Consider the following 12,228-nt stretch of genomic DNA (forward strand, 5'->3'; position numbering starts at 1 on the left):
AGAGTCAAGGAAGAGAAACATCTTGTATTTCTCGCGAGTCTGAAATCATCAATAATTTTTAGGCCTGTTCATAACGCTCCCCAGTGACACACAGCGGGCAGACAGAAAGGGTGCTGCCCTGTCCTATGGTGAGCATTGCAGCGAACCGACATATGGGGGAGAAAAAAAGTTGGAAAAACGGCAAAGTTTCCCTTTAAGAATCACTCACAGACCCATATTTTCCTGAAAGGGAGGGATAAGAAGCTGTTTTGCTACTTTCAAGACAACTTCCAATGACAATTTAATGAAGAATTTACTGTGCAGTCTTATGCAAGAGGGCTGAGGTCACCTTTCTGGTCTCCTCTCTCCTCTTTACAGCCTTAGAGTCAATGCTCCAGCCAGGAAAATTGAAAAGAAAACAGGCAATGTGTCTAAACTAGCAGCATTAGCCTTTGCTATCTCTTCCCCCTTGCTCTCATTCTCTTTCTCTTCTCCCATTCTCTCCACATCTTCCCTCCTTGTCTCCTCTTCCTTGTTCCCCGGGCTCTCTGACATTGTGTAGGGGACGTCTGGGGGGTCGGTGCCCAGGAACGGGGGCAGGGTGGCTGGGCTCTCGGGGCCAACCCCATCCTTTGTGGAGGTGGAAGAGGTGGTGGTCTCGGGGTGGATGGGAGGTTGTGGTGTGGTTGTGGTGGTAAGAGGAGTGGTAGAAGCTATTTCCTCCTCATCCCCGTCCTCGGTGTCGGCCACTAGAGAAGAAGAAGACTTAGTTTAAAAATGCCCTGTGTCTGTCATGTGGTATTAAATCAGTTTTGATCGTGTAAAAACGGATGCTGGGTTTGACCATCTACATATCAATAAAGCATTAGCTTAAAGCTAAGTGAGCAGGGGAGAGAGAGAGAGACAGACAGACACAGAGAAAGCGAGACAGACAGACAGACAGACAGACAGACAGAGAGAGAGCGAGAGAGACAAACAGACAGAGAGAGACAGACAGACAGACAGACACAGAGTGATAGAGAGAGGCAAAGAAAGATGTAACAGCAGTAGTAATAGTAGTTCCTGCTGTAATTTGATGCTTATTATAACAGTTTTACTAATAAAGCATACTTAACTTAATCGAGAGACAGAGTAAGAGGAAGAGAAACAAAATAGATAGAGAGAGAAAGAGCGAGAGTCAGAATCAGGGGGGAGAAAAGAAGAAATCGAAAGGTGGATAGAAGAGAGAAATGGCAATGGAGAGAGGGAGGGACGATGTAAAGGCAGAGAGATACAGAGATAAAAAGAAAGAGTGAAACAAAGAGAGGGATGAAGAGAACGACAGATATAAAGGGACATTCAGAGAGAGAGAGAGAGAGAGAGGGAGAGAGACATACCGCAGAGGTTATTTTCACATTTCTGCATGTTTTCAGGACACCTGGAGCACATGTCACCTTCCACGTAAGGTTTCTCCCCTTCATAGTTTCCCCTGGACGCGCACAAGCAACCCACATACACAAATGCATATACACACAAGAAAAAACTGCCATTATCACAGTACAGCAACAGACGTAGTTTAGTTTACTGCAGTAACTGTAGTCGTAGTAGCGTGACCACTACAGGTCACGCTACTACAGTGAGCTGTGGTCGCTGTAGCATCCTCTTCCTCATTCTACTCCTGTATTTTCACAATGTGTGTCTGGTGTGTGGTGTGTGTCTGTGTGAGAGTCTATAAACGGCCAAACTAAAGCACTTGGGGCCTTGATTCTTTTTGGAGGTTATTGGGGATGATCAGGGGCACCTATAAAAAATAGCAGAAAATTAAAATATAATTATAATAAATATGCGTAATTATGCAAAATATGAATTTTTCTAAAAATGGCTAAAAACCACTTTTATCGGCATTTCAGATGATTATGAGCATCTTTGATTTTTTCACCTATATAAAAAAATTTCTGGGACTTAGAAATGTTTTGGCATTATGCAAAATATATGCATTTTTGCAAAAATGCACTTATGATCCTAATTTTTTTGGAGGTGGTAGGTATTGTTCCAGAGAGGACCAGAAAAATAGCAGAAAATTAAAATAATTATAATAATTATGCATAATTATGCAAAATACGCATTTTCTAAAAATGGCTAAAAACCACTTTTCTCGGCATTTCAGATGATTCTGAGCATTTGAGGGGAGGGGGTTGGAGTGGGGGGGGGTTTAGGGGCAGGTGGAAAGGCGGTTAGCTGGCAGGATGAAGGGGAGGGAGATTTAGACGGGTGGATAACCAAACCGCTACATTGTAGCGGGGTTCTTCTAGTATTCTTCATAATTCCATTATGATTCTGTTATCATCTTTCAATGTTGTATTCTGTAAATTGCGTTTTATTCTGTACACACAACATCTATTGCACGTGTGTCCGCCTTGGGAGAGCGATCCCTCCTCTGTTGCTCTTTTTCTCCCTCTATAAGGGTTTTTGTTTTTAGGGAGTTGTTCCTTATCCGATACGAGGGTCTAGGGGGAGCATGTTGCTGTAAAGCCCCCTGAGGCAAATTTGTAATTTTGATATTGAGCGATATAAATAAAATTGACTTGACTAGTGCTGTAGCTGTAGTGCAGTGAGCGGTAGTAGTTGCAGTACAGGAGAATATAGTAATGTTATAGTGGTATCATAACACCAGGAATAACGGTTCAAGTAATAAAAGCAGGGCAAAATTCTTAAAACTATAAACTATAAAAATATCCTTGCTACGATAAGAACTACTTCATGGGAGTACATAGCTGTAGTGGCAGTGGTACTAGTAGTAGTGATAGCAGTAACAGTAGTTGTAATAGCAGTAGCAGTAGTAGTAAAAGTACATGTACTCACGCTGGATAGTAGTTGCACACTAGGAAAGAGGCATCTTCAAAGTCCAGTCCCTCCATCGTGTCACAGAGATGCAAGGCACAGCCTACTCTGTGAGTGTCTGCCCATACCATCTGTAACACACACACACACACACACACACACACACACACACACACACACACACACACACACACACACACACACAAACACAACCACACACACACATGCAAGTACATACACGTTTATTAAAACACACGTAGTATTCACACGTAAGTGTTGAACACAAATTCAGTTCTTCCCCTATTCCATATTCTTTCATTTGAGACTCGGTATGTAGCGTACTCAAAAATGATTCATGCAAACACAATATGTGTGTATGTAAGTGTGTGTGTGTGTGTGTGTGTGTGTGTGTGTGTGTGTGTGTGTGTGTGTGTGTGTGTGTGTGTGTGTGAGAGAGAGAGAGAGAGACCTGTGTATAGTGTCCACACATCTCATCTTCAGGGCAGCTGTTATTGTCGTAGTCATAGTGAAGATGTTCTGCAAGAGATAAAGTAGAGAAAATTAAAATGGATTGCACTTAGAGATGTCATATCAGATATTACCATATTGGATTATATAACATTTGATTAGACTGAATTAAATATTAGATCATGATAGATTTCAATGTTGTATTATACTAGTTTAGATTAGATTAAATTAGAACAGATATGATCAAATCAGATCCAACTAAAACATAATAGAGTAGATATAGCTGCTCAGAGGCTGCAGAACGTGTCGCTGCTGGATTTAATGCAGCCCGATGAAATTAATGTTTGGTCAGGGTTAACCCTAACCCTAACCCTCCTCATATCGGCATGGCATTCTTCAAATATGAACAGAACCCACCAAGGAACCATTTCTCCAGTGCCATCCTCAGGTCAAGTGGACCGGTGGAAGCAAACAGGTTCTCTCCGGTGTCCTCTAAGTTCGGGTTGTGATTCCAGTCACATTTAGCTGCGTAGCCCTCAGCTACAACCTTCAGGTTGCTGTCCCATTTCTGCAGAGAGAACAAACACACACACACACACACACACACACACACACACACACACACACACACACACACACACACACACACACACACACACACACACACACACACACACACACACGCACACACAGCAATTGGTACTGTAGCATCACAAAGCCAATTGTACCAGTGTTGGCCATATTGGCCATACTGCAAAACAAGATCAACATCTAATGTGGCCGGCAGTCTTCAGGATAAAAACAATAAACTAAGAACATGAGCTAAATGTTTAATATCTAAAATGTTAATGTGGACTGTATCCAAACTAACTGTATTCATACTTTTGGGACAGTACTAGTACAGTTGGCCTAAAACGGCAGCATAGTTCTTCTGCTTCCCCTACTGAGAAAATAGATTTATACAGCAATGATTTACTTTGTAGGGTAGACAAAGAGAAAGATAGAGTGGTTGTTCTGCGTTTCACCAGACCCTTCAGATGTTTTACCTACAAAATAAATACTTAAATACATTATGGCCTCCAAATGATGGGTAGCTGGCAAATTAGATTTATCAGATTACCTTGCAGACTAGCATAATTTACCTGCCACAGCTACATTTTCCAACATCTAGCTAGTGGCTAGTGATAGTTTGCTGCTCTGGCTGATATTCCTAAATTGACTGATCAGCCCTCTGTCACCTCTTGCTAAACTGACCTCCACAAGACAAGGACATTCCTTGATAGATTGATAGATGACATATGAACACACCGATGAACAGATATACAACGAGAAAAGACACGACTACAGCCAGAATAAATAAATAGTGTGTGCGCGCGTGTGTGTTGCAGTTGCGTAAGATGTCCAGTAGGGGGCAGATGTTATCCTCTGAATAGAGACACGATCCACAGGAGTGGGCAATCTTATCCAGAAAGGGCCAGTGTGGATGAAGGTTTTTGTCCCAACCAACCAAGTAATTAACCACCTGTGTCTCCTAATCAAGTTCCTCAGCAAAGACTCTCCTGGTTGATTAGTGGGATCAGGTGCGTAACTGCTCGGTTGGAACAAAACCTTCACCCACACTGGCTCTTTCTGGATAAGGTTGCCCACCCCTGCGAGTGCATTTGTCTGTTTTTTGTAGGGCTTAGTTATAAAATTAGTATTTAAAGTGTTAAGTAAAGTTGGGGAAATTTGCCATTTAGTTCATCTTTTAACAAATATTTTTCCGGCTGAATTTGCTGGTTTTATCGATCCCATGTGTTTGTCATTAGAATGATGACATTTTTATCGATTTGTTGTTTATTTATCGTCGTTTTATTGCCTTTGGATCAAAGGGTTTCTCTGTTTGCAAAGCTTTCGCATGCATGAAGTGGATCATTGTTATGATCATGTAACAAGTCTCATGCAGTTTCATTGTGAAATCATTCACAGATTTTTGGAAGTGACCTTGGGTGAGATATTGAAAGGTAGCTCTTATTTTGCGTATGTTTGTGTGTGTTTTTGTGTGTGTATGTGTATGTGTACATGTGATATACAGGTAGTTTTTGTCCGGTTTCAACATAAAGCACACCTGAAAGGCACAAGCTACAAAAAAAACGTCGTCAAAAACAGTAAGGAATGTATAGGGTGAGGAAAATAAATGAAATGAAAAGCATGCAGGATATCATTGCATCTTACCGACGTCAACCCAGACCCTCACATCACCTCCTCTGAGGTCAAGTCAAGTCTCTGCAGAAATCAACGACATAATGTGATAATATTTGTTCAGGCTGCTACATTTGAGCTGTCTATTCTATTAACCTCCAAAAAAGTTATGTTCTCGCTCTCTCTGACTCACTCCCTGTCTCGGTTCTTGTACTACGACCCATGGGTTTCCTCAGTGTAATAAACCCTCAAAAAGCAAGGACCTCTTTGTTCGCTCCATCTCTTATTGATTCGGACCCTGACACGACCATTGATGCTGACCCCAGAATGACACCAGCAAGGCTGACTAAGATATTTCCTTCCCAGCACGCCTGCGGGGTTTAACAGCACAACCATTTCCTGTTCGGGAGATGAGCCGCTGTGCTGCTGACCCTGAGTCAGCTGGAGGGATGTTGGTGTAGGTACCTGATCTGTAGAAGTAGAGCTGATGGGAAAGAACGTCCGCTGTCTCACTTCACGTTCTCCCAGAACAACCAGTTCAGGAACAGGGTTGTTAAATTAAGATTATTAAGGGACATGGGTGGATAAAGGTAGTCTGCTAAGGTTAGAATCAAACTTGCTTATCTAAAGTTAAAATGGCAATTTGCCCAAGGTTGGACTTCATTTAACACTAGAACGACCGGGATTTCACTCCTACCTTAAAATGACCTCCGGTTTTTAAACTCTATATTCTGTCAAGATAAATACCCAATTGAGATAGTAATGCATTGCATATGTTACCGTGTCTGTTATGAAACTAACTGACACCAAAATTACAATTTTAACAACTATAATGCTATTTTTAAACAATTCAAACTTCAGAGAAACATGGTCAAACTTGAATAGCAAAATTGAAAAAGGGAAAATATCACCTGAACAACAAAACGGAAAACACATATTGCTAATCTAACAAACGTAAAAAGGCCTATAACAAGTGGAATGTAAAAAAAAGAAAAAGAAAAAAAGGACTGAAAACAACCATTGAAACAGTCCTAAACAACGTCTGGAACTTAAAAACTACAAGAACGACCATGGGCAGTCAAAATGACCACCCCTGAGGTTTTAAACTCTATATTCTGTCAAAATAAACAAATGCCTTGCATTAGTATGTCTGTTAAGACACGACTGACACCAAAATTAACATTTTAACAACTTTAATACGATTTTTCAAACAATTTAAAATGTCCAACTCCTGTAAATACTGCAGCGCCTCGGTGGTAGTCATGGTGCGTCTGAAATGGCGTCTGTAACCACACATGTTGGAAATAATCATAAAATCAAATTCAGATTATTTCTCTGCACTGGACGCTAGTGTGTTTCTAGGGCAGAGCAATGAACTTCGCGAAGGACATGACATAACCAACATACGTCATAAATAGTGACATGACGCGCAAATTGCGCGCAAATTTCAGGTAGATCTTATAACTTTTTTGTGCAATTGATCTAAAACTAATTGTAATGTAAATATAGGCAATTTTAGGAGCATTCAGGGAGCGACAGCACTGTATCTCTTTTTTTCCACAAAGTTCTCATCACAGTTATTAAACTTTGAAAATCCAAAACGGTCAAAATGACCGGCTTGGTCCTTCTACTGAAACAGTGATTTGGGCACAAACAGCAGTTGGTTAAGTTCATGGTTTAGACTGGAAAGCTAGTTTAGGTGACTAAATCCTGTTGGCTCCAGTGGTGTGGTAGGTAACCGTATTACACAACACATATTGAAATGACATCAAATTTAAACGAACTACAATCTATGTTGGCAAAAATGCAACATCATTATATACTGTAATAGTCCATGGGCCAGAGCCCAAAATTTCCTATTTCGGTACACTCAAGGTGGCAAAACTTACTTATAATTTTTGAAAGGATCCATGTCTGTAGATGATATTTTGGTATGATAACCATTCCTGAGTGGCAGCTGTATCACAGTTATCAGCTCATGAAGTTAACCACCCCCTAAAGTAAATTGCATTTTAGACGCTGGTGCATATCCTGGTTTAGCCTCATGGTCAGGACATTTTTCAATGTTCTATAATATTGTCTTTGGTATCATTTTAAAGGGGACCTTCTTAGCTTTCATTCAAGCCCTGTTGTGGATATTTCTCACAAATATAGAGGTCACTTGAGCTCTTCAACCCGTCAATAACACACATCTTTCTGCAATGTTCGCCTAAACTATATACTTTCTTTTAGCCCTGTGGCATCTAGGAATATCAGGGACACAAAACACAAAAACTGGAATACTCACAGGACTGTAAAGATTCAGGAAATGTATAATATACCCATACTATTTCATTGTGTGAGGTGATTGTGAACCTTAAATTAGAAGGGCATTACTAAGAAACTAACTAGACCAAAGCCAGTTAGTCCATGGGTCAGACCAGATATATCACCCAAGGTGACACAACTTCACTGGTGCCATTTTATTTGGTACACTAACAGAAGTAAAATAATACATGATAACCTTTCCAAATGAGCAGCTATTTCATTTTTCTTTCAGGAAACCTGTTTCTGTGCCTCTCACGATTGTGTATTTGCCCAGATTTTTACAAATATAGCATTTCAACACCCCTGGTACTGATTAGCCTAGCTTAAACTCTGGGACAGTTCTTAGTTGGCCAACAACCAAGGATAACCAGTACTGTGTACTTCCATTCATTGTGCTAAGCTAGGCTAACGTGCAGCCAGATAGCTTTCTACTAAACACATATAGAGGAAACTGGTATCTATCTTCTTGTCTCACTCTGGAGAAGATTGTAAGCTAATTTCCCATAATGTTAGCATGTTCTTTTAATGTATATGTTAATATGATTAGTTAAAGTGGCTACGAGGAACTTTCATCTTGTGTTGATTTTAGCGGCCTCATGTGGACAAAATACAGCTGTTGCATAGCAACTAGGTAATGTATCTATTTGTGGCTATGTAAGATAAATAATGGTAATATGACGCTGGTGAAGCAAAGTAAACTTTGTTTTAGTAGTGTTCATACACCTAAGTTACATGTATTTGTTTGTATGTGGCAGGTGAAAACTGACTGAATATGGCCACTGGTGAACAAGCAAGTTTTTACCCAATACCAAAGCGCCCACGGGTGGAGTGCATTATCCACTGTTCTGATGATACAGATAAGCTGGTTTCACTGCAAAGTGTCGACCCATGGAGAACTCTGCTCAGGGCAGCTCAGATACGAAATCATGCACCAGTTTTGAAACTGCCAAAAGACATTCCTGAGGGACAGATTCCAGCAATCTACTACCACAGAAAGTGTCGCAGTATCTTCACTATGAAGCAAAGTCTTGATGGCCTCCTTGTGTAACCAGGTTAAAATTAATGTTTTTATTTTATTTTGTTTGAGTATGAAATATCACCAAATCCTGTCTGTGTGCTGTTATTTGTGTTTACTACATTTTATTTTATGTCATTATTTACTTTTATGCGTTTTACAACGACCGTCATATACGTGTACTGTCGCTTTAAGAGAGAGGTCTTATGGGTACACGGAAGACGGAACGCGGGAGAGGCCATTTTTGTTTTGTGGGAGGAGTCTCAAGCAGCAATCGAGCCGAGCAACACGTGTTTCTTACCGTGGGACAGTCTTGCTGGTTGAGGAGAACGTAACCTTGAGTATCCCTGTAAGAAGATACTGCAAGCTGTGGGATAAAATACTTGTTTATCCTTTCTTACATCGGAGTCCCGTGGACGGTTTCTACTTCTAACGCACACGAGTGGAGTCCGGGCAGTGGTTGAACTTCGACCCCCACGTCCGTAAGAAACACCGCTCCCGCTGGAGGACTGGACGGTTGTCGAAGGGTTTGAAACCAAAATAAATGGCAAGGTGGGCCAAATAGAGTCCTGTGTGTCCCCGCTCCTTCCTTGATCATGATGATGATGATGATGATGAGAGACTGAGGGCCCCCCACAACACCTGGGGCCCCACACAACTAGAACACAACGCAGAGCTACTGATGAGAGTGACGGGCATGCAGCAGGCTGACCAGCATAGAACAGCATAGGACAGCCCCCGTTACATTGGTGCCGTGACCCTCCTGGATCCTGAGAGTGACATCAGTTGCTCGCCGCGGGAGGCTGCTGTCGTCATCAAGCCCCAGACGTCCTCAGGTATTTCTACAGACTGTACACTCATGTTACAGTGGACTGGAGTTGAGCTGTGTGGACACTGGACAGTCATAGCTGTGGTTACCATGGACTGGGCTTGTGAACAGGACATTTGTATATACTGAAGGAAGAAAAACACACGAAAAAAAAAGGAAAAAAAGGTTAATGTTGATGTGATTGAAGGACTCGTGTGAATAATCTATTGATCTAAACTACTGGATATGTGCATATGTGATTAATCTATTGGTGAATTTGTTGATTGTGTGTGATTGTTTCAATCTCTTAGTGATTTCTAGATTCAATTATTTGAATGAATTGAGCTTTTCACTTTTTTATTTTATTTTTTATTTTATCTGAGTGTTAGAGGTAGGAACATGGCAGAGGGTTGTTCGTACGTAGGTGGGGGTAACATTGCTGATCAGGATCTTTTGGATCGCCAGTGTGCTATGGAGAGGGGGTACCAGTTAGATGTGGGTGGGGGTTTACGGCTAGGTGTAGGTAGGAGTTTCGGGCAGCTCTTAGAGGGCGGGGAACCAGACACCAGAGCACCAGGACCTAGAGACCCGACCACATTTGGCACTCCTCAGTTCACCTCCACACGCTACGTAGAACGGGCCAGGCCAGGTATCAGCGAAGGGGCTGTGCTGGGTAACAGCGAGCAGCCAGTGGGTGAGTTAGCCACACTCATTACTCAGTTAGCAGAGAAGATAGGAGAGTCAATCACTGCTAAGCTGCAGGAAACACAAGTGCTTAGAAACACACACACAGACAGTGCTAGGTCTGCTGAACAGTGTTCAGAGACAGTGCCTAGTGTTAGAGTAGTAATGCAGACAGAGGCTAGGGAGCCTCCTATTTTCAGGGGCGACAGCTCTGATAAGTTTACAGTTCATGAGTGGGAGAGCCTTATGACTTTGTATTTGAGGAAGCGAGCCATTCCAGTTAGTGAGCAGTCACATGAGATTCTAGCTAAGCTTATGGGGAAAGCAAGGGACGTGGTGAGGATAAAGCTGCGCAACACATCTGTCGACCACATAGCGAACCCCCACATTATTTTTGATGTACTGAAGCAACACTTTAGTGACTTCACATACTCGAGCATGCCCCTGGCGGACTTTTACAGTACGCTGCCCAAGCCAGGTGAGGACGCTATGGAGTATTGGATTAGGCTTAATAAGACAGTGGAGGTGGCTGACGAATGCTTGAAGCGGCAAGGCCGTAGTATTGAAGACCCAAGCCATGAGGTAAGCATGATGTTTATCAAACACTGTCCAGATCAGTCTCTTGCCAATGTTTTTAAGTTCAAGTCCGCAGGGAAATGGTCTGCTAGCGAGATCCAAGAGAGGCTTGATGAGCACATGCTGGAGAGGAAGTACCGTGTTGCTGCAGGTGGACAACGTGAAGCAGGCGCGGTAGAGCGTAGGTTCCATTCACAGGTTCATGTCCCTGTAGTCGACGTGGCTCCCGACTTGAACACGACCGTGCCGGTGGTGCCATCTCCCGTCCCGGCTCATGCGTCATCTACACCATTTTGTGCAAGGTGTCCTACACCGTCTCCCGCACCTGTCTTTGGCGGTGATGACTATATGAGGAGTTTGGTGAGCTTGCTAGACCGTTTGGTCACAATGCAGACTCAGGTTCCAGTTAGCGCTGCGGTCCAGACACCGACGCGGACTCAACCGCCAGCTAGCGCCGCAGGGCGGGTGCCAGACGCACCGCAGCGGTTGTGCAGGGTTTGTAAGTCTCCGGATCACTCCACATTTTCCCACTGCAGCCGGGAGAACCGATGTATAAACTGTTTGTCTCCTGGTCATTGGAAGAGGGACTGTCCTCACCCTCAGCCGCCCAACCAGCTCCGTTCTCAGCCTGGTGGAAGAGCTGGTCGTCAGTCTCGTCCGTTAAACTACTAAACCCACACCTAGAGAGGGATGGTGTGGGTAATGTAGATGTATCCCTCACTGATGTCTCCGACCTGGCTCACTTGTATGAAGACAAGTGTGCCAAAGCACCTCAGGGTTCGCGTATGGTCATTCAGGCGACACAGAGGATTCAGGCTTTCAGTGACTTGTTCTATGCTCCTGTTCTTATCAACCAGAGTGTGCAGCTTAATGGCATGTTGGATACTGGCTCTATGTCATGCAGTATCAGTGAAAATGCAGTAGAGAAGCTCCGCTCTGGGGGTGTTTTACCTGAGAAGCAGCAGCCTGAAGAGAACATTGTCTTGATTGGCTGCGGTGGTCTGGAGACTAGGCCTGATGGTTTTTATGACCTCAACATGCAGCTTTATGGTGTTTCCTTTGTCATACCCACTCTGGTCGTGCCCGGTCAGCATGATGATCTGATAGTCGGCACAAACGTCATTAAACATGTGGCCCATGTACTCAAGAGTGGTACTGAGTACTGGGACATCGCATCCAGACAGGAACATCCGTCTAGTCCTGACGTTGAATAGTTCTTGTCCATGTTCACGAATGTAGAGCGCTGGAGGGGTGGTGCAGTTCCTGAGAAGATAGGTACTGTTAAGCTCACCCAGGCCGTGACACTCTTACCGAGGCACGAGCGCTTAGTCTGGGGCAGACTTCCTGCTAAGGTGCCTATGTCAGCTGGAAGCACTGTTGTTGTGGAGCC

At 43.1% G+C, this 12,228-nt stretch overlaps 1 protein-coding gene across 1 annotated transcript in view; it reads right to left on the reverse strand.

Moving 5' to 3' along the window:
* Positions 1-348: 348 nt before the first annotated feature.
* The window catches only part of LOC130129971 (peptidase inhibitor 16-like), a 60,644-nt gene continuing 48,764 nt past the window's right edge, over positions 349-12,228 (reverse strand). The window contains exons 5-9 of the mRNA XM_056299682.1: positions 3,685-3,835; positions 3,269-3,336; positions 2,821-2,930; positions 1,356-1,447; positions 349-728 (exon numbers count right to left, since the gene is read on the reverse strand). Of these exons, the coding sequence (XP_056155657.1) occupies positions 352-728; positions 1,356-1,447; positions 2,821-2,930; positions 3,269-3,336; positions 3,685-3,835 (798 nt within the window). The 3' untranslated portion in view covers positions 349-351. The remainder of the gene's footprint in view (positions 729-1,355; positions 1,448-2,820; positions 2,931-3,268; positions 3,337-3,684; positions 3,836-12,228) is intronic.

Source organism: Lampris incognitus, chromosome 2 (assembly GCF_029633865.1).
Source record: "Lampris incognitus isolate fLamInc1 chromosome 2, fLamInc1.hap2, whole genome shotgun sequence".
Classification (NCBI taxonomy): domain Eukaryota; kingdom Metazoa; phylum Chordata; class Actinopteri; order Lampriformes; family Lampridae; genus Lampris; species Lampris incognitus.